This window comes from Mus pahari, chromosome 2 (assembly GCF_900095145.1).
Source record: "Mus pahari chromosome 2, PAHARI_EIJ_v1.1, whole genome shotgun sequence".
Taxonomy (NCBI): domain Eukaryota; kingdom Metazoa; phylum Chordata; class Mammalia; order Rodentia; family Muridae; genus Mus; species Mus pahari.
Window position 1 is genome coordinate 103943462 of NC_034591.1, and position 26341 is coordinate 103969802.

At 43.3% G+C, this 26341-nt stretch overlaps 1 protein-coding gene across 8 annotated transcripts in view; it reads left to right on the plus strand.

The window, feature by feature from the left end:
• The window catches only part of Aak1 (AP2 associated kinase 1), a 151875-nt gene that overhangs the window by 90896 nt on the left and 34638 nt on the right, over positions 1–26341 (plus strand). For all 8 annotated transcript variants that reach the window (XM_029535038.1, XM_029535037.1, XM_029535041.1 and 5 more), the window contains 9 exons: positions 620–762; positions 7842–7963; positions 9509–9590; positions 10256–10388; positions 12955–13058; positions 14179–14258; positions 19130–19284; positions 20295–20605; positions 21943–22131. In XM_029535038.1, coding sequence (XP_029390898.1) covers positions 620–762; positions 7842–7963; positions 9509–9590; positions 10256–10388; positions 12955–13058; positions 14179–14258; positions 19130–19284; positions 20295–20605; positions 21943–22131 — 1319 coding nt within the window. The remainder of the gene's footprint in view (positions 1–619; positions 763–7841; positions 7964–9508; positions 9591–10255; positions 10389–12954; positions 13059–14178; positions 14259–19129; positions 19285–20294; positions 20606–21942; positions 22132–26341) is intronic.

The following is a 26341-nucleotide window of genomic DNA, read 5'->3' on the forward strand; positions in this document are numbered from 1 at the left end:
TTGACCTTCGTTGACTATTGATCTCATTTTGTAAAATGCCCCAGAATTTGAACTTCACAATTTATTCTCTTTTGACCATTCCCCTTTTTCATAGGACTTTTTAGATGCCAGGTAGTAGGAGGTCTTGGATCTGGATAATTTTGTAAGATTTGTCACCAGTCTTTTGTTCTTAGAGAGAAAAATGTTACTATAGCATTTCATAGGCCAAGCGAGAGAGACCAAGCTTCCCCAGAGTTACAGACTTCAAAGTGGAGATGGCACCTCTCCTTGGATCTGTTGTGCTGTCTAATTCTTGCATAATTCATACATGGCTATGGCCTCGTCCCCTGTTCTGTGGGGACATGGCTACCAGGCAGCAGTAACTGACCATGACGTCAGCTCTGCTTCTGATCTTGAGGATACAATGAGGGCAGCTCACATTTGTGTGCTTATCAAAATAATTTGGCTTTGATGTGTCAGAGGAGCCATTGGGTTGTAAGAAAATGAATCCCAAGCAGAGACTGGAAACCCAGGGCTGGCTTGGCCCATGATCAGCTTCTGTCTGCAGAGCTGTAAGTGCCATGATCAAAGTGACAAGTCTTCCAGTTAATGTCTTTCCCCTTGCTCTGTACTGTTGCAGGAGGCCAGGTGGTAAACCTGATGAACCAGCGTCTCCAGACAGGCTTTACAGAGAATGAAGTGCTGCAGATATTCTGTGACACCTGTGAGGCTGTGGCCCGCCTGCATCAGTGCAAAACTCCCATTATCCACCGGGACCTGAAGGTAACAGACTGACCGCCTCATGGAGTGTGTGTTCACTGAGTGTTTCTCTGTGTTCCAGGGGTGCAGTATGTACTGAGAGGGCAGGAAAGAAGTTGACAGCATAGTTCCTAATGCTGAACCCACATTGAAGTTGGGGAGAGAAAATACAAAGAAAAAGCACAATACAGATAGCAGCTAGCCTCCAGAATTTTAAAATTTCAAATGCCTGAACTCCTACGTGTATTACTGTATTTCTAAATTTTTTTAATGGTCTGGAAAATTAATGTTAATTTAAGTAGCTTATAAATAATGATGCTTACAGACACACAGAGTTGTTGTTGTTATACTAAGGATTGTACACAGAGCCTTGCACATGCTAGGTAAGGACTATACTTCTGAGTTATATCCCCAGCTCTCTTTCGTATTTAGGAACATTCACTAATTATTTTTAATAATTGGTTCTGATTACCATCACTTTGCTCCATATCTTTCATATTGAAGTCAAACGACAACATTTGCAACCTTGAGTTGGTTGGGGTTGAGCTTGGCACTTATTGAGCATCCACTGTGTGCTAAATACTGAACTTTATACATACTGTCTTAGCCATTCTTCAGTGCATCTCACAGGGGAGGAGACTAAGCAGCAGAGAGGCTCATGTGTCTTCCCCAAGTCCTTAGACGTAGCAAACAGTTGTATCGGAATCTAAATCCAGCTCTCCTGTGTGAGAGTTCATATTTCTCTGCCTCTACACCGTCACATGGGTTATGGCAACTGAACAGTAAGGGTGTAGGGAAATTGCTTGATGTTGCTAAATGCAAAGGACACTTTTTAGTACTTGTCCCCTTGCAGCCGTTGACTCCTTCAGTTCCCTGACCTCCCTGGACCTCTGAGGTATCATGGCCTCTCCAGCCCTTCCTGCCCAAGCTCCTTAGTTTATTCCTCAGGTTATCTGAGCTGTGGATCTGTCCTCTCTAGAACATAGATAGCCGTGTCTGTTATGGAACTGTGTGGGCCTAGGCTAGCCTGAGCAGGATCTGTTTATTCACAGGCAAAGCTGAAGAAAGCCCCTCCTGGCCTGCCTAGCCCATGTATGGCCTCTCTTTCCAGTTCCGTATAGGACATGAACTCAAAATGTTCCTAGTCCTTAGGCTCTTTATGTCCTGAAAGTAATCTCAATAGAAGTACTGTGTTATGCAATGTTCTCTTCGGATGTTATTGTAATGCTTCGATTACTTCCTCTCAGTTTTAATTTTTATTTCTTTGAGGAAAGATACAAGCCATCATTGAAACCAGGGGGTCAGATCTGGGAAGATCAGTCATACCAGCCTTTACTGTTTGCCAGAGAAAGCATGATGGCTACCCCATAGCTACTCATCAGAATAGAGATAGGGGTTACTTTCCTGCTTCTCTCTTTTAAATTTGTCTTGTTGTATTAATTTGTTCTAGTAGTCCATGCACTAAGAAAGGGGAAGAAAGAGCTCAGGATGAACAAATGTATTAAGGTTGAAAAATCACAGATGTCACCTATTTTGTCACAAAAGAGACTATGATCTCATGGAGTGGCAGGGTAAGGGCTCTTATCCTAAGTTTTAAAACACAGGTCTAAAGGTGTTTTTCTAACCCTCTCCATTTCTCAAAGGTATTACAGTCTCTGAAATGCCTCGAGCCAAGCTATTTGGTGTTGTGTTGAGGTGAAGAGAGGCCAGTGAGAAGTAGCTTTCCAGGCCCCCTAGCAAATGTTCTGTGCAGAATTTGGGAGTGACAACTTTAATAAGGCTCTTAAGCTGTTGGGCTGGCTGGGAAATAAGGTGAGCAGCACTAAACCCCAGAGAACTGAAGTGCTGAGCAACAGTAAGCAGTGGTGTGATGGTTTGTCCCTGACATGTCCCCATGGTTCCTGTTCTGAATGCCTTTGCCCAGCTGGTAAAGCCTTTAGGAGGTAGGGCCTCACTGGGAGATTCCTAGAGGTGGGCATTTTAACAGTTACAGCCTGCTCCCTGGTCTCAGCCTTTCTCTGCTTGCTAGTCAGTTCACTGTGCTATAATGCATGCTTCCATGCCTTGCCCTCTGGGACAGCTGGAAATGCCCTGAAACAGTGAACCAAAACAAATCTTTTCTCCCCTAAATTGTTTCTGTCAGAAACTTTGGTCACAGCAACACAACAGTGACTCAGACAAATGGCAGCCAGTTACAGGCTTGGTTCCTCGGGGCTTTTCCCAAGCAGTGTGGCTGTTGTCAATCTCTGCCAGTGCTCAGAGGTGTGTGAATCCAGCGTGTTCGCTTCCTTGCCAATCTCAGTTTGTTCTCTCCCACTTCCCCCTGTTCATTGCCATATGCCCTTCCTTGGACCTACTCCTAGTCCCTCATGCCCTGCCCTCATTGTCTGTCTTTTATTCTTTCTCCTCATCTGCAAAGCTGACTTTCCCAACTAGTTGCTTTCTTGAGCTCCTAAACTTACAAATTCTAAATGCCTCCTCAGTACCCTTCCTCAGTCTCCCTCTGTCTGCTCTCTGCTCCCCTTCTTTTTCTCTTACCCATCTGAACTGCCCATGCTGCATGGTACACACATGGCGGGGAGGAGGGTCTCAGAAGTCAGGCAGCCTGCTGCTAAATTCTGCTCTGCCAGCCTGTCTCCAAGTAAACTGAGTACTTGTCTGCCCTGTCTTTTTCCATCTGTTAAGGGGGACAGCAAAGCTTAATAAGGATTACATGGGTCACTATAAGTGAAAGTAGGTGAGATATCGATTGCCTGGCAGGTGGTACTGAGTCCAGTACTGGCAGTAATTTAACACTCCTGCCTCAGTACTTCATTCCTGTGCCTACTTTTAACTTTTAAATCCATTACCTCTTCCAAAGCCATGCATATCTTATCTCCCCAGCAGTGACAGCATTGTCTTATAATACTCCTGTTCCAAATCCAGTTTAGCACAGCGCTGGCCCAGCTGCTGGCTTACTCCCATGCATCGGGCCTGCACACACATGCCCATCTCAATGCCTCGATTCTGCTTTCTGCTCAGAATGCTCTGTTCCTGAATGGCCCATGGCTGCTGCTTGCCATTCCCGTCTCCTCATTTGAGAGGCCTTGCATGACTGTCATTTGAAGTGGCATTCCTTTTCAATTTACCTATATTTAACCTCTGGGATACTTTTTCATAGCATTTTTAATATCAGACAGCTATAATTATTTTCTTATGTCCACTTGGACTTTAAATTCCATAAGAGATTGGATTTTGTTTTTCTATAGCCTTATCCCTAGACTTAGAAAAACACTTGGCATATTGTAGGAATTCAATCACGTTTCTTTCATATATGAATGGCAGTAATATATTTGTCAGGGAACTTACAGTTTATTTTGACATATAGTCCCTTATTTGCTTCATTGTGACAGTGATGGAAACGTTATCAGCCCCACTTCGCAGATAAGAAAAAAGAGACTTGCAGATTTAAGTAAGATCAAGGACCAGAAATACTCTTGAAGTCTTCACCCCGAGTCCAGCATCATCACTGGGTGCTTTGGTGGTGATGATGACAGAGAGTAGCCAACAGTGGCTAGGCTGGCCCTGGAGGTTTTCACAGGACACTCTGAGAAGGTGTGGGGAACGTAGTGTGCCAGCAAGCAATTTCCCCTTCAGAAGTTCTGAGCCTACCTCACGTGGATAAAGTAGCTGGAACAGACTGCCATTCATGTCAGGCCGCGGTGTGCCTCACCTTACTCTGCTAACTCTGTCTGCTTAGTTCCTCTTTCTCTGGTAGTAATTTTTCATGTAGTAATTACTGCTGTTTATTATGAATTCACTTTTCTGTTTTTTAGATAGAGGTTTATTCCGTATTAGAAGTACAGAATCTGACTTGCAAAGGGAGAGGACACATAAACTTGGAGAAGCATGTTTTCACATAAGACCTATAAAGTACATGAGGCCGGGGGAAAAATCATCTCTAACCAATCCTGAGTAAATGATTTCACTGATTTTAGGGATGCCTGCTGAAGGTACAGTACTGATGAAGGATTCATAGATAACTACACCACCACCATGACTGAGAGGGAAGTACCGTACTAGGGAAGGAAAGCACCAATATATCAGTAGTTAGCTACAAACCCATAGTAAAGTTCTGAGTCATCAGCTGGATCAAACATTGGTGAATTTTGCCAGCAGAAGGGCAGATATGGATGTTTAGGCATGTTAGCCATAGAGTCTTTACTGAGTTGCTCAACTCTTCCAGTGGAGAAAGCCATATTGTGTTAGCCATATTTCATGACCGTGACAAGTACCTAATAGAAACAAAAGGAAGAAAAGTTGTTTTGGTTTGCAGTAGGAGTTTTCTGTCCAGGTTCATCAGATCCATTGCTTTGGGCCTGAGGTGAGGCAGAATGTCATGGTAGATCATTCATAGGAAGCAGAATGAAGCAGGAAGGGCCCAGGGCCACATAGAACCTTTAAGGGCATATATCTAGTGATCTGCCTCCCAAAAGCCCATTCATTTGTAAGCTCATGTGTAAATAAGTTCACTAATGAAATCAACACTTTCATGATCCAGTCAACTGAAGTAATTGGATGTACCAGCTAAGGACCAAGCTTTCAAAACAGGGAACCTTCTGACGGACACTTTGTTCATCTGCAACATGTAGACTGTAGAACAAGTAACCTGTGGGCATGACTAGGTTTGACCTGAAGGCCTCTTCAACCCTCTCCTGTGGACAGTAAATTATACATAGGTTTTTGGTAGTCATAGAAGGTTTTGCCAGCAAAGTTTTCAAGAATGGTTGACTTGGCTAATGGAGAGTGACACTGGAGAAGAGAACAGATTAGATAATACAAGGAAGGATAGGCAACCGTAAACAAACATACCTAGCCAAAATGACAGCTGACTTATTGTTGTTGACTAGATTCCATTTAGGGGCATTAAGAAAGTCTGTCCAGAAGCCCAGTCCCATGTCCCCACAGCCCATACCATAGCTCAGAGCTGGAGGTGGGCATAGGGTCTTGAGTGTTTTGCTTCTGACCTTCCTGCCACGGTGGCAGTGAAGTTGTGTGTCTTTTCTTAGGGTATATTGCTTAGGTTCACTTCAAGTTCTATTGTTCACTAGCCGTGTTACAGTATTGACTGAATTACCCTGAGCCTTACTTTCTCCAGCTCTAAGATGGGAATATTAATCCATATACTGTGCTCAGTAAAGTAATACTGGCAATAGCTATTGCTTATTAAATGTGACCTGTTATTTATATGTCTTCTTGATTAAACTGAAAATATTAGTGTTACTTTGCTGGGATTTTTTTTCCTGGAGATAAAGACCAAGCCCAGGCCTTGTGCTTGCTAGGCAAGAGCTCTACTATTAAGCTAAATTAAATTCTGAACCCCTTATTTTGGGTTCTTAAAGTGAGTTTATACGTATACCTTTGTGTGAATAGATTAAAATGATGAGCTTTTTAAATGTTGATAATAGAAGTATTTGTCTGCCTTAGCCTTGTCTCAGGGGACAAATCTGTCCCAGTCATTCATAGTTCTGCAGTGAAGAACCCTTCGTAAGAACCTATCTGCTCAGGTTCACGGCTGCCCCCACCTTTCCACAGCTCCAGGTCAGGAGTGCAGGTGGCAAGCAGCTAGCAGCACCCTGATCCTCTCCAGCAGAGCAACAGACTTAGACTTCCTACAGGTGATGGTCAAAAGGACACAACTTAAAAACACCATTAAAACTCATCCCAGTAACATCAGACATGAAATTCAGTAGGAAGCAATAATCTGCAGAATCAAGATGTTTAATAACCAGAATTAGCAAGTATAGACTAAAATATGCTTACTTCAGTTTTTAGAAGAATTAAGAGAAAAAAATTAGATAAGACAATAGGAACGAAAGGATTCTACTCAGATATTTTTAAAGAACCAGTAGGGACTTGGGGGCTTGGCTCCTGTCTTAGCTGAACATGAGTGGTCCTTGAATGTGTGCCCGTGTGCGTGAACAACAGATTGTGAAGTATGTCCTTTTTTTTTTTTTACTCTCAACATTTTCTGTACTAAAGATCTAGTAGGGTTGGGAGGAGAAGACCCCAGCTATGAGGGAGGGATGGTTGTCCTTAAGGAGCTTATGGTCTCCCTCCCTTTGTTTTCAGAGGTGGTCAGTCTGTGGGGAAGGGAAAGATCATAGAAGCTACAGCCTTCGAGGCCTAGCAAGGGTTGTTTTTTTTTTTTTTAATTGCCATGCAAACTGGGACTTTTTTATTATGTGTATTGTTTGCGTGTCTATTCACTGTGCGTGTGCTTGATGCCTACTGAGAGCTGTGAGCGCTTCTAGCTACAGAACTACCTACCTCTCCTGCCTGTGCCCATTGTTTTGGAGTTCTCTGCACTGTCCTAAGGGTTTCTCTAGGTCTTGGTCCTTATAATCTCTACTAAGTTAAAACTCTTAACTTACTTAGTTAAAGATTGCCTTTGTTTAAAAGTTTTTTAAAAATCAAACCCTCAAATAAGATTCTAATGGAGAAACTGCTCATTCATCACCAGACATTTGTCACTTCGAAAAGTAACTAATGTAAAAAACATCAGTTTTGAGAGTTGTAACCTAATGTAATAAAGACATTACTATACCTACTTTCAAGTTCAGTAATTTATAGCATGGAAAATGAAAGACCAAAGGGAAATGGGGAAATGGTATTTTTCTGAGTTGGTCCTAGAGAGGCTTCCAGAAAGAAGGTGACATTTATACTGAAGATTGGAAGGCATGTAATTGTTTGCTCTTTGGATAAGAGGTGGGGATCTTGGAGAGCTGCTAACCTGAGAGTAGAGCAAGAGTTTGAAAGTATGGTCACTGCCACTACAGAGGTGAGAGATGCGCTGCCTGTAGCTGGCTGGCCATGAAAATGGGGCCCTGCCTTTCCAACAGTGCAGTTCCCTGTCTGACTCTCTGACCATCTTTTACCCTGTTCCTTCAAGTGTCTTTTTCTTCAGTTGGGGTGAGTCCTGTTAAGATACATGCTGAAGAATAACTTCTCTGTGCACACCAGTAAGACTGTAAAAATGAAACCTTTTATTATGTGACTGTGAAACTAGCTTTTCCCATTACTAAGTGGCATCTTGGATTGGGTGGTTTGGGAATGTTTTTCAGGTTGAAAATATCCTCTTGCATGACCGAGGCCACTATGTCTTGTGTGACTTTGGAAGTGCCACCAACAAATTCCAGAATCCACAGGCCGAGGGAGTCAATGCAGTAGAAGATGAGATTAAGAAGTAAGCCTTTTCTCCTTCCCTGGAGTTTTCTCCTTTGTCAGATAAGCACATTCTCTTTTAGTTTATGGGTGAAACAGAGTGGGGAGAAACGGTACAGGCCAGCTACCCTTTAACCCAGAGCAGACTGTTCATTCTTGGGATGTCTGATTGTACCTGACAGCTGGTGGGCTGATGCAGAAGAGTCTTAAACCCTTTCTCAAAGCTCCTATGTCACTCTACACACCTATGTTAATTTACAGTGCCACACACCCATAAAAGGTGAGTGGTAGCTGGAGACAGTGGGGAAGGGATGCTACATCCCTGTAACCCCAGCAACTTAGGAAGTAAAGCAAGAGGATTGTAAGGTCATGTTTGGCCTGGGCTGCATAGCAAGACCCTGTCTCAAAAACCAAAAGGAGAACTAAAGGCTAAATGGCGGTGCATACTCACTGAAGTATCCTGGTATTTCCATGGGAAGCCACAGCTATGGTATTACCAGACAGGTGTATGTTTTTTACTAAACCCTAAATTGTTACCTCCTTTTTTCTCTACTGGAATTTATGGTAAATAGAGTGACTAAAGCCTCTACAGTTACTGAATCAGTGATTGGACAGGAAGATTTTAGATTTTGGCTCCTGTAGGAACCTCATGCCCACAATATTGGGTTTTCCCAAGCATAATGCACTCACAGTGGCTGCTAGTAAATCAGCTGTGTGGCATGTACTTGTTGAGCCTCTGTCCCCTTTGTGCATCACTCAGGTAACCATGGTAAGGCAGGACCACTTCTGGATGCGAGAGCAGCATAGTTGAATGGTTAGTAACATAAGGTATTTACTTGGAACTAGTACTTATACTACTGTTTTCTTGAGTCAGAAATAAGAATGCTATAGTTTTAGCCTCAAAGGACCCATGATCATGGAGCTAAAACGATGGCATGGTGGATAGGATGCTTGCCATCCAAGTGTAAGGACCAGAGTTTGGATCCTTAGCACCCATGGAAAAGGCCTGGTGGGCCTGTCTGTGCTTCCAGCACTTGGGAGCAAGCCAGATAGCAAGTCTCAAAGAAGTAAAGTAGAAAGTAATGGAGGAAGACGCTCAGCATCAGTCTCTGCTCTCCATATACACAGACACATATGTGAACATGAACTACATACATCACCCCAGCTGGGGCTCACTCTCAGAATACCCTGCTTGTGTTGCATCTGAGTCTCAGGTGAAGGGTTTACTTCTTAAAAAGGGATCAGCAAAATACAGTATTAGACTATAATGGCTTATAGGGGAAATTTTTGTCTTCATTTGAGGACCCCCTAAAAGGGGGTGCTTTTAGGACTTTTTTTAGTGTATCATGTCTCAATACCCCAGTGCCCTAGGCATAGAAAGCCTGCTGTGAGAGGATATGATGACATCATTGTCAAGGAGAAGTTTCACTTTAGGTGCACTAATATTTAATTTGCTCTTCTGCAGATTGCTGCCCAAGAATTGGATTCTAGTAATATAAAAGAAAAATTGCTCCTCCTTGATGATAGCACTGATATATTTAATAAAACATGGATCTCTTGATTGTAGATACACAACGCTCTCCTATCGAGCCCCAGAAATGGTCAACTTGTACAGTGGCAAAATCATCACTACAAAGGCAGATATTTGGGTATGTGTCAAGTAAGCCACCCACACGGCAGATGTTAGCAGGCCTTGGCTGGACTCCTGAGCTGAACCAGTCAGGAGCGAACACACAGCATTACCCAATGTTAATAATGATGTTTTTATTTTATTGTTTTATGTGCATGTATGCTTTGCCTGAATGTCTGCATTCTATGTGCATGCAGTGTCCTCAGAACACAATGTTGGATCCCCTGGAACTAGGGTTACAGATGGTTGTGAGCCTCTATGTGGGTGCTGGGAATCAAACCTGGGTCCTATGGAAGATCCAGTGCTCTTAACCACTGAGCCATCTCTCCACTCCCCTTAATGCTGATCTTGATATGAGGGGACAGCCATGGCCACTTGGACTATGGGGGGAAAACAAATAAAAACAAAAAAAACCTCCACCTACTTCAGTATGCTTTTCATGTTGTGCCAGTGCTTGTCATTCGTATGATATACTTCTAAAGAACAAACAAGTTGAAATCATTTTCTGATCACAGATAAAAATGTGACTCAGATGCTAGATTGTCACTGTGAGTTCTGAGATTAAATGTTTCATAGGTAATAATACTATGTGGGGTTTTTCTGCTGGTAAATGTAGATAGTACTGGTCTCTTGGCTTTATAGTAAACAAACCACTGGTTGCAATGTGTTTTCTTATTTTTTTAGGCTCTTGGATGTTTGTTGTATAAATTATGCTACTTCACTTTGCCATTTGGGGAGAGCCAGGTGGCGATTTGTGATGGAAGCTTCACAATTCCTGATAACTCTCGCTATTCTCAAGATATGCACTGCCTTATTAGTAAGTATTTTAAGTTTCCAGTTTTATATTTTTTATTTCTAATCACTGGGAATGGATTAGAGGATAAAGGGCTTAAGTTCCAGGAATAAAACTGAATGCTGTGACAAAGAAATCATCTGATACTGTTGGGAACAGTGGTAGTAGCACAGCAGTGTTTGCCTAGAGAAGTTGGTCTTTTTGCGAGAAAACTAAACTCTGCTTCAGGACTGAGCCAGCCACACCTTTGGTCTGGTAGCTGTGTTCTGAGCAACATGATGTTGCTGTGTTGTGCTGCAGTAGGTGTGAGAGCTCAGAGTCCAGCTGACTCACATCATGGGGTAGGAAATGCATCTTTGAGAAGCTGGAAGCAGCTCAAGTGAGCGTGATTGCGGTACTGGAATGAATGTGTAATTAAGACCATATAACTCCATGGGCCCAGGTTTTTCCTCTCATTTAGATTATCACTGGATTTTTACAACAAGCATCTAAATTGAGTGTCTTGTTTAAAATTCCAGAGAGTTTCATTTCTTTGTGTTATCATAGCTAGCATATGTACTAACATCCATTAACCAGATGGGAGAAAAGTAAGTGTTGTACCAGAACATGTACTAAAATGCTAAGGAAACAGATTTTTTTTTTTTAAAAAAAAAAGGAAGTCATCCATAAAAATGCTGGTCAAGACATTTAGTAGCTAAGTTTGAAAAATCCTTGTAGTCCATAAATTCTGAGCTGCCCAAGTTGAGTCCTGGGCAGGGAACATCCTGAGAGAAAGAGAAGTGAGATAGAACATCTAGACCCGTGCTGAGGCCTACCTGGACTTCAACTAGTTCTCAAAAGCTGTAGGTTTGGTGGGTATTTATTTATTTATTTATTTGCTTGCTTGCTTGCTTGCTTACTTATTTAGAGACAGGGTGAGCTGTCTATGTAGCTTTAGCTGTTCTGGAATTTACTATATAGACCAGGCTAGCCTTGAACTCATAGAAATCAGTGTGCTTCTACCTCCTGAGTACTAGGATTAAAGGCATGTGCCACCGAGCCTGGAAAACTTGTAGATTTTAAGGGCTATCATCCTTGTTTCACACAAGAGGGAGAAATGACTTACTCAAGTTGACAATGTTCTTTTGGCTTCACAACTGTCCTTTCCACTGTGACACTTCTCTCAATGAGTAGGAGGATAGGGTATTTAAAGGATAGGAATGTAGCCCTTGGGGATGCCAGATTGTTAGCATAGGCAAAGCAGTGGTCTGTGCTAACACTGAAGGTGTGGAAGGAAGTGTGGTGGGAGGTTTAGGAGAACAGCTGATATTGGTGTTACTGATAGCTCCCCCCCCCTCGCGCCATCTTTTTCTTTTAACATCTGCATCAATGAATTCATGTTGAAAAACCCCAGCTCTTTATGAGTGATTGTTACACTGACACCTTTTCCAGATCCCATTTTTGCATGTAAGCTGTTTGCAGATTCTAAACTTGCAAGCCTCAAATTCAGCCTCTTGTCGTCCCCCCCCCCACTCCTTTCCCCAGATTGTCCCTTCCTACTACTATCTTAGTGGTATTGCCATCCAGGCTTTGATAGGTAACACAGGGGATTTTCTTTGGATCTGAAAGAGCAAGGAAGAGGGAGGCACCAGCCATGACTCAGCCACATGGAGTCTCTGAATTTGTGCTGTGTTCAGCAGCTGTTCTGGTTCTCACCACAGTACTACAAACTCAGCAGATCACGGCGTGCTGCCTTGCCCCAGCTTCTCTCTCTTCACTCTTGCAGCGCATCCCTTGCATGGATTATTCCTAGAAGATGTTACCTTCTCATGTCCCATTGAGTAAACTTCAGGAGCTTGTCAGTGGTCCCACAGTTAGGCCCTGATTCTTACCATGGTGTTTAGGGTCCTTCACATTCCTTTTCTGTTCCACCCAGTCACCCATCTTGCACTATCCTTTGGGCTCCTGGGCTCTTGTTTCCAGGTAGCAGTGCTCACTTTCTGGCCTTCATCTAAGCTTGCCTTTGTTGGCATTGTCCTGTCTCTTCAGCAAGGCCATTTAAGGCCTCAGCCTCACAGGTCTTTTCAGAACTTAATGTCCAGGTCATTCATTATCTAAGCAGTAAACTGTCTTAACTTATTGTGCATGCATTTACAGGTGTATCTCCTAGAGTAGTAAGTCCATTCATAAGTTTGTTTTGTAGACCTGGAGAGAGACCCAGGGAGTGTTGACCACCAAACCCTGAGTTCATAAAGTTTGGAGTTTGGTTGTATTTGTCAGTAGTTATTTGTTTATCAGAGGTAATAAGGTAGGAAACCATATGCACGGCCTTGGTACCTTCTAAGTCTCAGAATCTGAGGCTGCTCATTTTTATGTTACGAAGCTGAGCCTCTGATAATCCAGGCACAGGGTATGAACCTCAATGGTTTTGTTATAGCTCAAGGAGTTTATTTCTTGTTTCCTCTGCTAGGAAAAGGGCTGATTGAACTGTCAGAGTTTCTGAAAATTGAATCTTAAAACAACCCAACTTTGATAGTAGAAAAGTTAGTTATATAGTTGATACAAAGATTGTTAGGATATTATGAAGTAAGTGCGTGTATGTTTGTCTTAGGGTATATGTTGGAACCAGACCCTGACAAAAGGCCGGATATTTACCAGGTTTCATACTTCTCATTTAAACTGCTCAAGAAAGAATGCCCCGTTCCAAATGTACAGGTATGTGAATAGTGCTTTCTAACACTGACTTGTAATTTTTAAGGATGTTTTTATTTGTTCTTTGAGAATTTTATACATGTCACAATGCATTTTGATTGTATCCATCCCCGGTCCCCCTCTAGCTCCCCAGGGCCTCTCTAACCTATCCTCTCCCAGGCTCTGTCAGTTCCTTTTCTTTTTAAAAAATCATCTACTGAATCCAGCTAGTTTTGCCCGTATGGCCACAGGTATGGGGCTATCTGCCTGAGTGCTGGCTGCCTACTGTTCTTACATCTACAGAGAACAATGGCTCTGGAGCAGCAGGTGTCAACTACCTGTAATTCTTCAGTGAGATGTGGGGTCTCCGGAGTCCCTGGAATTTTGATTAGCTTGATCTCGGGCAGGTCTGGTGCATGTAACCACAGCTGTGATGGGTTCATGAAAATGGTGCTATTTAAAGGAAATAAACATCATGAAATTGTTATTTTTGGGTCACTGTGGGTATTAATCTCTAGATTTAATGAATATTAATGTCCCTTGCTTTATTCACTTGGGACATTCAAGCAAAGCAGCTACTATAAAGAGACTAGAATTTTCCTATGGAATTTAATTATGAAATTGGGACAAGTACACTGAACAATAACAGCCCCCACCTCCACCCCAATGCCTGGAGACTGAGCTCTGAGGAGAGTGACCAAGTTCCACCTTCCACAGCTCACTGAGAGCCGCATGTCTGCTGCGTTTCCTAGAGAGCCGAGGTGCTTAGTTTTCCTGAGGCAGCCCTGTCACCCTGCTCCTCTCTTTCTTCTTGGGCACTTTGCTTCCTTGTTGCAGCTCATGCATTTGTCCAGCCTCTGTTCCCTCTAACAGGGAAGTGAGAGCCAAGAAGTCGTGTTAGAAGACCCCAGATGCTACTTCCACTAGCCCTGGTCAAACTAGCTAGTCTTTGTTTGGAGTTTTAATTTTTATTTTTAAATTAGGATCCCGCTGTACAGCTCGGGCTGACCTTGATTTCATGATCCTCCTGCCCCAACCTCTCAAGTCCTGGGATTATTGCCATAGGCCATCATATCTGGTCTCAGACAGCTTTTTCTTTACAATGAAATCTACATGCTTTTTTTTTTTTCTTTCAACTTTTTAGAACTCTCCCATTCCTGCAAAACTTCCTGAACCAGTGAAAGCCAGTGAGGCAGCTGTAAAAAAGACCCAGCCAAAGGCAAGGTAAGAAATGCCCTCAAGCTTGCATAGTGTTTAATGCCAGCTGCAGTCGATTGCCTGCTGTTGGAGTCCTGTGTGGCTGTGAGTAGAAAGGAAAGGGAGCTCTTTTTCCCTGTGCAGAAGCTGTTCTTTGGGAATGCCAAGAGAGAGAGACAATAAAATCTACATTTGAAAGGAATCAAGAGCCTCACAGATGTGTTCATTGTATGGCAGTGGATACAGGGGCCTTCTGGGATAAGGCGATGCCAGACTATAATGTTTGTGAGTAGAGAACTGTTCTAATCTATCTCCAAGCTAGTGGGTAACCAGGTTCACACCCTAGTCCTCTACATTCCTTTCTTCCCTGGCTCCAGTCACATTAGGAAAGCAGTCCATCAAGAGATTCCCCCTAGGTCTTAGCCAATCATACCGTAGTCACCTAGGGTCTTCCAAGAAAGGATTAAACAAGTAAAGGAAGATGCCCAAGACAAGGGGACAGGGACAGGCCAGGAAAGCCTGGGATGATAGTTGGAAGGTACAAGTCCCTTCAGAGCGGAAGGGGACAAGTGGGTGGATATGACCCAGACTACTATGCCATTTCAGGAAGGGTGGCTGAGGTCCTCATCCCACAGGCAGCCTGAAGAGAAGTTTCTACTGGAGACCTTGCACTGGGATTTGGACCTGAGAGCAGTCTATAGGAAGACAGGCTTCAGGGCACTCTGGACTGGGTTTTTTTGTTTGTTTGTTTTGTTTTGTTTTTTATTGTTTTTCACACCTGTCATAGCTCAGGGTCTACTAGACATATTCACATGGATTTTAGATGAAGAATTCTGAGGGTGACTAGGATGTTCTCTGCCTCTTCTTTTCCTACCATCCTCTCATGGCCAGGAAATGCTAGCAACAACTATGTAAACAAAAGACTAGATAATGGAGTATTTTTAAAGACTTATTTATTATTTATTATTGTAAATGTATATGTGCAAGCAGATTTATGCACTCATGAGTGTGGGTGCCCCTATAGGGGAGAAGTGGACATTGGCTCCCCTGCAGCTGGGGTTGCAGAGGTTGTGAGCACTAAGAACTGAACTCTGCACAAGCAGTGCATGGCTTTATCAGTTGAACCATAACCAAAGCAACTTACAGAGCAAAGTATTTGATCCCTCAGGCTTGTGGTTCCTGAGGGATCGGAGTCCATTATGATGAGGATACAGCAGCAGGCAGTAGGCCGCAGGCAGCAGGCACGGCAGCTGGAGCAGGATTGAGCATGAAGCAGACAGCAGCTGCAAAGGAGGCCAGGCCTTCAGAGTCGGAGCCCACCCCCAGTGACGGACTTCCTTCAGCAAGGCCATACCTCCCAAACCTCTGCAAATGTGTCACCAGCTGAGGCCCAAGTGTTCAAATGTATGAGACTGTAGGGACATTTTATGCAGACCACCACAGCTGGCCAGATAGTTCTGCTTCATGAAGCTCCAGGTCCCAGGTTTCTTCTTGCTTTTCACTTTCCCATAATCATGACCTTATGGTTTAATATGGCAGCATCTATATCCAAAGCAGTAAAATCAAGGAATAATCAAAGAGATCATTATCTCTTTTTTTAAAATTTATTTATTATTATTTTCTTTATTTACATTTCAAATGCTATCCTGAAAGTTCCCTATACCCCACCCCCGTCCCTGCTCCCCTACCCACCCACTCCCACTACTTGGCCCTGGCCTTCCCCTGTGCTGGGTCATATAAAGTTTACAAGACCAAGGAGCCTCTCTTCCCAATGATGGCTGATTAGGCCATCTTCTGCTACATATGCAGCTAGAGACACGAGCTCAGGGGGTACTGGTTAGTTCATGTTGTTGTTCCACCTACAGGGTTGCAGCCCCCCTACAGCTCCTTGGGTACTTCCTCTAGCTCCTCCATTGGGGGCCCTGTGTTCCATCCAATAGCTGACTGTGAGCATCCACTTCTGTGTTTGCCAGGCACTGGCATAGCCTCACAAGAGGCCGCTATATCAGGGTCCCTTCAGCAGAATCTTGCTGGCATGTGCATTAGTATCTGGGTTTGGTGGCTGATGATGGGATGGATTCCCGGATGGGGTAGACTCTGGATAGTCCATCTTTTTATCTTAGCTCTAAGTTTTGTCTCTGTACCTATATCCTTTCTTGGGTATTTTGTTCCTTATTCTAAGGAGGAATGAAGTATCCACATGATGGTCATCCTTCTTGGTTTTCCTGTGTTTTGCAAAATGTATCTTGGGTATTCTAAGTTTCTGGGCTAATATCCGCTTGAGATCATTATCTCTTAAGGCTCCTAGAAAGTGCCAGATAGTCATCAACTCTGTTCTGTCTGTAGCTGGAGCTTGTTGCTTGGCCATGTCAGGTTACAGAAGATTCTACGCTGTGTGATAATTTCTTCAGATGACAGTGTGTCCAACCAAAAATTTATTATTGTGAAAAATAAAAGTTTATCCATTTGAGAAGTAGCGTTCCTATCATAGTCTCTAACTTGTTTATTTCTTCCATTTGTCTGCATGGTTTTTACTCTAAAGAGCTCCCCTTTTATAAAATAAAAAAGATTTCTTTTTATTTGTGCATGTCTATGTGGTATGCCCATGTGATTGCAGGTGCCCACTGAGGTCTGAATAAGTTATCAGACCCCTGGGGCTGGAGTTCTAGACTGTTGGAAGTTATTCTGTGAAGATGCTGGCCATTGAACTCAGGTCGTTTGGAAGAGTAGCCAGCACTCTTAACCACTGAACCTTCTCTCCAGCTCCTATACAGTCCATTAGAACAGCTAGTTTTAACTAAGTTAAAGTTCTGTGTATGTGTGAAAAACCACTGCCCCAACCATTATCCAGAGGATATTTTGGAAATCCTGTGTTGGTGAAAGAGTATCTAGATGGAGTCAGTTTGAGGAAGTATTTCCCACACAGGGATCTCATCAGCAGCACTCCGCACATGGACAATGGACAGAAATCATCTGTTTATAGACTTTGGTCAGTGTGTTTAGAACTTATTTTCCATCAAGCAGCTTTTTAATCTTTTTATTGGGGATATTTAGTAACATTTTTACTGAGTATAAAAGAATTATTACTAGGAAAAAAGGTTTTTCATTTCCCCCTAACTTCTTCAGTGAACTTACTTGTCATTCCAGAGTATATTTTCAAGGACCTGTGACCGAGGAGATAGCTCAATTATTATTTATTTCAATTATTTTTACTGAAAATTCATATAATATATTCTGGTTGCCGTGTCCCCTCCCCCACCTCCGCTCTGATCCTCTCTTCCTCCCTATCCACCCCTCTCTCTCGGAAAAAAAAATGGCAAGTTAAAAAAAATAAGAAAACTGAGAACTGAGAAAGCACAAGAAAGGTATAAACACACAGACACACAAAACAAAACAAACACAAGCTGGAAACTGTAATGTATAATTAATTATATATTTGTATTAAAATTAAATTCATTAAAATTAAAATATGTTGATATATAGTTAATTACATAGTTAGTAATAATAAAATATATAAACAAAAGACCAGCAAGATTTAACAAAATATGCCTAAACAAAGCAATATGAGACCAAAAAATGAATCTAGAAAAACACCATTGACTTCATTTTTGTGTTGGTTATCTTCTGGGCCATGGTACCTACCCTTAAATGTAGTTTATATGCTCAGCGAGACTTCACTGGAGAAAACTAACTTTTCCTTTGCAAGTGGTTGTTAGTTGGAGATGGTGTCTTGGTTAGGGATGGTAGATCGTGTCCACTTCCCTCTATCAGTGCTGGAACTCCATCTGGCTTGAACCTGTACGGAGTACACAGACTGTGTATATTTGTCAGTCCTGTTGTGACCTCTATCCCATTTGGCTCTTAGAATCTTTCCACCTCCTCTTCTCCGTTAGCCCTGAGGTTAGGGGTTTGATGAAGACATCCCATTTAGGGCTGAGTGTCCAGTTTTACTCTCTACATATTGTCTGGTTGTGGGTCTCTCTATTAGTTCCCATCTACTGCAACAAGAGGCAGCTTCTCTGATGATGACTGAGCAAGACACCGGTCTATGGATATAGCAGAAAATGTCACTAGAAGTCATTTTATAGCTGTGTTCCTTTAATAGAATAATAGTACTTGGTTTTCTGCTAGGCCATAGTCTATCAAGTCTCAGGTTCTTGGCCACCTGAGCAATATCGGGCATAGGTTCTGTCTCATGGAGTGGGCCTTAAATCCAATCCACTGTTTGTGCCGCTATTGTACCATCATGTCATGCAGGGTTGGTGTTCATGAGCTCCCTTAGTTTGTGCTTATCTTAAAATGTCCTTATTTGGGGCTGGGGTGATGGCCTTGTGGGTAATTATTACTTACCAGAACCTATGTGAAGCTGCGTACAGTTGGGCATATGTTTGTAATCCTAACATGCCCCAACCAGGAGATGAGAGACAGGCATAGGATAATTTCAGGAAGTTGACAGACAAGCTAGCCTGGTATATGCAATGTTGACAAGGAAAACCCTGTCTCAAACTAGGTAAAAGATTAGAACCAACACTTAAAGTTGTTGCCCTCTGACCTCCACATGCGCGTCATGGCACTTGTATGTCTCCCCTCACAAATGACCTTGAATTTCTATTGCTTTTCAAGATGGCTTTACTAGGTATGGTAATTTTGGTTGAGGGTTATGTACTTTCAGGGTTTGAAATGTATCATTCTGTGTTTTCTTGGCTTTAAGGTTGCTGGTGAGAGATATGTTATTTTGATGTGTTTGCCTTTGTAGGTGAATTGGCATTTGGGGAAGTATTGAGTAAGCCAATCAACACTGAATGTTTTGAAGGCGTGTTAAGGACAGACATCTTGTGTTCTGCATATGCCTTCTATTTTCTCACATTTTAACAGTAGTTTTGTTTTTCCTTTTCTAGACTGACCGATCCCATTCCCACCACAGAGACTTCAATCGCACCCCGCCAGAGGCCTAAAGCTGGGCAGACTCAGCCAAACCCAGGAATCCTTCCTATCCAGCCAGCCCTGACTCCTCGTAAGAGGGCCACTGTTCAGCCCCTACCTCAGGCTGCAGGTCAGTAACTGGTTTGCAGCTTGTTCCAGTGCTTCTTGATGGTAGTGTTAAAAGGCACAGCCTAAAGAATAATGCACTGAGCTGCCTGTGAGTGTGTATGGCCAGTGGCAGTACAAGGAGGAACTTCTTTTTGTACTCAGATGGATCACTAAGACCTCTGAAGCCTGTTGTCTGCATTTATTTTCTTATTGGACTTCTATCCACTCCACCCTATTTATCTTATATATATTTTCCTTGCTTTTAAAAAAACAAGGCTTACTTATTTTTTATAACCACAGAAGGATATTTTATTAATGTTGTGTTTACTGGAATACTTATCATCTTTGTGTTCGAATGTTCTGTTATAACAAGGGGAGTGAGCTTTTTTTCATAAAGGGAATTGATCCAAAACAAGAAGTCACAGACCACAGCCATCACATTTCTCACCAGGAACCATTTCTGATAAATTTGGTGGCCAGCCATATAAAGCCAGGCTTGCAGATACTAGTTGTATAAACTACTCATAAATATCAAAGAATGCTTTTGCTGTGGTTTGCAAGCTGGTACACAGACTATGTTTAGTTTCAGTTGTCAGCTTCGTGTAAGGGAAACAAAAGGTGCTGACTGCAGAGCTAGGTGACTGAATGAGATGGAGGGTGAGGGAAACCCTCTGCAGGAGGCAGGTACTGAAGTTTACAGTTCTACCTGGCTTTGAAATTTTGGGAGCATGTGATTTGGCAAGAAGTGGAAAGCTATTCCGAGTAGAACATCCCAGATGGCAAAATAGTGAGGAACAGACAAAACTTGGGAAAGTCTGCCTACTTCTGCCATTTCTTGTATAGCAAATCACAAAGCCTTTTTAAATAAGGTTTTTATGTTTAGCTCTGCCTGTCCTCGAACTCACAGAGATCCATCTGTCTCTCCTCTCGAGTGCTGGGATTAAAGGTGTGCACCACCACTGCCAGGCTTCAGAAAGCCATTTTGTCTGGTAGAGTTTTAAGCCCTTACAATGGAGTTTATTTTCATTGTAGGACCCAGCAATCAGCCTGGACTTCTAGCCAGTGTTTCCCAACCTAAAGCCCAAGCCACACCTAGTCAACCTCTTCAGTCATCTCAACCCAAGCAGCCACAAGCTCCACCCACCCCACAGCAGACACCTGCTACCCAGACCCAAGGTCTGCCCACCCAGGCCCAGGCCACTCCCCAGCACCAGCAGCAACTCCTCCTCAAGCAGCAGCAGCAACAGCCTCAGCAGCCTACAGCACCTCCACAGCCTGCAGGCACCTTTTACCAGCAGCAGCAGCAGCCGCAGCCGCAGCCGCAGCAGGCTCAGACTCAGCAGGTGAGGAGCTCTATATGACCCTTACTTTGTACAGAGAAATATTGGTATTCAAAGGCCTGGGAAGTGCTGGGATAGCCAAGAGTCACTGACCAATATGTCATCACTTCTCACAGATGTAGAAACTAAAGCATTGAAGTATAGTTAATAACTCTCAGAACTTGTCCTCAAGCCTTGGGGAATTTACCCAGCTTAACACCCTGACTGACAGAGCTACTTTCTAAGGAGATACAAGGGGGGGGGGGCATAACAATGATGTCCTGTTAACACACTATCCAGTCGTGTCAAGGTTTTAGATGTTGCATAGTTTAAGTTAGCTTGGTTGGATCAGTAGCCAAACAAGGTTCATGTATTCTATTTAGTTGGGATATATTATTTTCCATTATTTTTTACATATTTTTTTTAACTTTGAACATATATATTTTATAATGATTGATTTCTCTTTTAAAAATTGTGTGTGTGTGTGTGTGTGTGTGTGTGTGTGTGTGTGTGTGTACACATATGTATATATTTGGGCACATATACCTGTGAACACTCAGAGGCAAGAGGAACAATGGATCAACTCTAAATGGAATTTAGAATTACAGACATTTGCTGGATACCTGGCTTGTTACATGTGTGCTGGGATCTGCACTCCAGCAAACACTCCTAACCACTGAGCCAACTTTCTGCATGTACCTCCCTTCAGTGTGGATTAGAAAGACATAAAAGAAATGCCAGGAAGATGGGTCTAAGGTGCATTTTAGCCCCGGCCACTTGGGAAGCTAAGTCAGCAGGGTTGCTTGAGTCCACAGGTTTCTGGAATGAACCTTGGCAATGTAGTGAGAACCCACATAAAGCACAGAGTAATAGAGTATTTGAAGGTGGCAGAATTTCATAAAGGCCCAACTATTGGGGAGTAATATTGGAAAGGTTCAGATAGGATAGACACAGTTAACATTTTAGTTGCACTTTTCAGCCTCATCTCTGAGGCATTCTAGTCATGCCAGGAAGCATTTGATTCTTGGCTGCTTCAAAATCCTTTGTAAGAAGGATTTCTTCTGCATGGGAGGTTCCCTCACTTACTTGTGTTTACTCCTAGTCTCAGATCACTTGAGTTAAATCTGGTAGCTTCCCTGGGACTGTGCCTGGAAAGCAGTCTGGTGCAGTGGCAGTACGAATGTTCCCAATTCTAATGCCTTGAGTACTGTCCTGAACTCCTTCGCCCAACTACTGTGCTTTTGCTGGGCCTTCCCTTTGGCTTCACATTATCTTTATAGTTATTGAACCATTGGTATTTGTGACTGGCTCTGCGCTAGGCCTGTGTGCACCTCCTCATTTCTTACCGCTCTCCTGTTCAGTTTCAGGCAGTGCATCCAGCAACCCAGCAACCAGTCCCTGCTCAGTTCCCTGTGGCATCCCAGGGAGGCTCTCAGCGGCAGCTGATGGCTCAGCAGGCTGCCCTACAGCAGAAGACTGCTGTGGTAGTACCACAGCCTCAGACACAGCCAGTCACAGCCCCACAGACAGCCGTTGCCCAGGAGCCTGGGGTAAGACTAAGGAATGCTGGGGATGCTGGGAACGGGAAGGAAAGGGGCAGCTGCAGCCTCAGAGGCTCTGAGCTAGGGTCAAGTTGCTCTCCTACCCTAGTGGTTAGAGGGTTTCAGCTTTTGTCTTGACAGATCCAAGTGTAAAGTATTCTGTAGAAAGCAGAGATTAAAGGATATTTTTACACTATTTATGAAAAGGAAACGTCTTGCTTTTCACATGGAAGTTACTTTGGTGAAAAAAGTGGTTCCTCATCTTGATCAGCCAGGGACTTGGGAGCAGAGCTGTTTTCTGTTCCTTCTTCAGGGCCCGTTTGATTTGTTGTGCCCATCCTGTCTTTCTGGAGGTTCAGGTAGTGTCTCTGGAGTTCAGTGTTCTCTGGCTGTGAAGAGACACCATGACCATGTCAGGCCTTACAAAAGAAAGCCATTTAACTGGGGTGGCTTACAGTTCAGAGGGTTAGTCCATTATCACCTTGGTAGAGAGCATGGTGACACACAAGCAGACATGGTGCTGGAAAGGTAACTGGCAGTTCTATATCTGTAGCCACGCGTAGCAAGAAGAGAGAGGCCCTGGGCCTGGCTTGGGCTTTTGAAACTTCAAAGCCTGCTCCCAGTGACACACTCCCTCCAGCGAGGCCACACCTACTTTAATGAGGCCACACTTCCTAATCTCTCTCAAATAGGACCACTCCCTAATGTCCAAGCATTCAAATATATGAGCATATGGAGGCCAGTCTCACGGACACCACCACAGGTGGCCCCCACCTTTTCTGACACCATTATGTTTGTTCTTCATCTTAAATGACCTTTTAAAGCACATGGTTTGAGTTTGCCATGCAGTAATGTTCTTTCTTCAGAGCATCCTGAAGCTGGAGTCATCTTGTCAGTTTAGAGATTGGCTCTATTTTCAGATACTGACTGAATGTGGCAGCAGGCCCCTATTCCAATTGTTTCCTCTAGTTTCAGCAAACGTCAGACACTCTTGCTTGTTCTTTAGTAAGTGACCTGTCTTCTGTACTCAGTTTCTAAATGAAAGTAATAAAAGCTTTTCTGCTCTCATCAAAAGGCATTTTGGATACCTAGCCAATGGTGTTTATATATCTAGCTATTCTCATTCTCAAGGAGGCCCAACAACTAAACCAGTGAAGAGAAATAGGAAACCATCTTTCTGAGGATTCATTTCTAGCAGAGAAATGAACCTGCCCATCCTGAGCCAAAAAGCCTGTATTCTTTCAAAAGGAAACAGTGCTGTAGGAAGGTTGTCCTCCTTCAGTCCCTGCTGAGTGTTGTGCTTCCTGTGTTTACATGATTGTCTCTGAGACCACTCAGTCTTCTACAGGAATGTGGTAGACAGCCATTATTTGTACTTTTGACCTAAAATAAACTTCTTGATAATGGAAAAAAATTTGAAAACTATTGTATGAAATAACTAGAGGGAACCTTAAATATTTAGTTCCTCCTTATTGTGGAATTAGAACCTGGGATCTAAACTAGAAAATCACTACCTAAGATGTACAGGACTGTACGAGAGCTGGGGCAAGGACCAAGAACTCTGAGCTGTGTTTGGCAGTAGTTTTTTTGTATTGTATTGTTTTGTTTTTTATTTTATGTATATGGGTACACTGCTGCTGTCTTCAGACACACCAGAAGAGGGCATCACATCCCATTACAGATGGGAGCTGTGTTTAGGGATAGTAATAGCAGATGCTTCTCTACAGTGGTGATATGCTCTATCACCGTGGAAGATACTTCTTAAAGAGGTTCTTCTCTGCTTTTCCCAAAGTGTCTACTGTCTTGGGAATGAACCCTTATGCTTCTTGTGGGTCCTGGATGAGCCAACCCTGTGCCCTGTGTGGTGGGTATAGGGACACAAGGTGGAAGCCAGCCGCTTAGCAGGAGCCAGAAAGCTGTCCATCTTGGACCTGCCCTATCCTGCTTACTCATGGTAGGGCTCATCTAGAGAAGTAAGCAAGTGAACAATAAGCAGGTTTGGCAAGGAAAACTGTCCTCCCTTGGTGGCCTGTACAGGCATACAAAAACATACCACAAGGTAGTGTTGACACAGCTCGATGCTCCTGCAGAAGCCACAGTTTCAGTTCCCTACACCTGTGTTGGGAAGGTGTCTAAAACTTCAGCTCCAAAAGGATCCATGCCACTGGTCTCCTTGGGCACCTGCACTCATATACAGGCACACACGTACACATATATGCACAAACACATGTGTGCATACACCTTTAATCCCAGCGCTTGGGAGGCAGAGGCAGGTGAATTTCTGAGTTTGAGGCCAGCCTGGTCTACAGAGTGAGTTCCAGGACAGCTAGAGCTGTCCTGGAACTCACACAGAGAAACCCTGTCTTGAAAAAAATTTTTTTTAAAGCTTTTAACAAAACAGACAGCAGACTCCTCTCTCTCTCTCTCCTCTCTCCTGTGGTGTTATCCTACTTCCTGACCCCTTTTAATATTTTTAATTTAATTTTAAAATTTTGAGACTGGGTCTCACTGTATAGTCCAGGCTGACCTGGAACTGGCTATGTAGACCAATTTGGCTTTGAATTTACAGAGAGTCCTAAGCACAGACTAAAGGTCTGTGTCACCTCCATGATTTCTTGGCTCTCCTGCCCTTTTCTAATTCTGGCTATGGAGGAGGAGACATGCCAGGCTCTATATCCATATGGTCTTATGACTTTGGTTGGCCTGTCAGCCTCAGTGGACTGAAGATCCTCTCTCTTTCTCCAAAGTAAAGATGCTAGAATTTATTCTGTAGGGTCCATTTCCACTTGTTTTCTCTGATTCTAGTGTCCATAAAACCTGTCCTGAAGGGTTGCTATAGAAGCAACTGGTGGGTGGAGCTGCTATGTATTACTGGTTGAGTGTTCCTTGTCCAAGTGCATAGGACCAAAAGTACCTTAGAGTTTGACATCCTTGTATTCATAAAGAAATATTTTGAGAGCCGGGCGTAGTGGCGCACACCTTTAATCCCAGCACTCGGGAGGCAGAAGCAGGCGGATTTCTGAGTTCGAGGCCAGGGTACTTGTGCAGTGAAATAGTTGTATATTATATTTTGCTTTTTGGCTGTAACCTGTTACATGAATTTTTCACACATGGTATCATGTCAGTGCTCAGAAGTGTCGATTTTCAGAGCCTTAAGGATTTCAGGGTTTCCGATTGGAGGTGATCAGCTCTTGCTGTCTTGGATGTGGCTCAGTGGATCTTTGCTCATCTGTCAGAGGAGGAACCCTCCTACTAGAGGTTCTGTTATGTGTGCTCACATGAAGGATAGGTCAGGGTAGTGACAGTGTTCTCTAAAGAGTGTGGCGACTTCTCCACAGAGTCCATTGTAGCTGATCTGTCCCCTTTCCAATGAGACGAGCCGATCCATGGCTGACCCCTGGAGATCCTGGCAGGGGCTTCAGATGGCTCTTTTGTTGCAGCTCTCTGCTCCCGGTGGTCTGTGTTACCCCTCCAACCTTATAGATCTGCTGTCATTCATCTTGTTGATGGAGTGGTTGGCATTCAGAACAGGTAGATAGTGTGCCTCAAAACCCATCCCAACTCCTGAGGACAGTCTCCTCTGCTGTAAGCATCCTGACTCGTTAAGATCATGTCCTGCTTTCTTAAACTCTTTTTGTCTGCTTCAGCAACACAACATAGAAACTGAGCTTCAATATAGAAAGGCAGCTCTGATATGAGTGGGCAGATTGGAGGGAAGGGTTAGTTAAAGCCCCAAGGGATTCAGTATCTACTCATTTTTATTTTCAGATTATCAAAACTAAGAAAAGGGCTTAGGTGGCTTTCTGAATGGTTTTTAAATTACTTAGCTTGATAATAGGTGGTTTATGCTAGCGACCACTTACATGGTCACAATTACATTGCTACTTGTTTATTGTTCTGTGGACCACTTCTCAAGCATCCTTTAGTTACTTGGGCATCATTAAGTTTTTTTTTTTTTTCTATCTCCCGGGATTTTCTGCTGATCTTCAGTGCCATTTTCTTAATGAAGGTTGGAGCAAGCAAATCCCACTAAACTATGTTGTACTTTTGCCATGGGGTTGAAACAAAATTGTTTGTTGTGGATCCATCCCACCAGTGAAGTGATTGTCTGACTCACTCTACTCAGTATAGGAGGGAATCCAAACTCTCAGCAGAAACTACTGTGCCCCAGAGCATTTTGGCTGGAGTGTGTCTTGTCTTCTAGCTGCAGTAGAAGGCA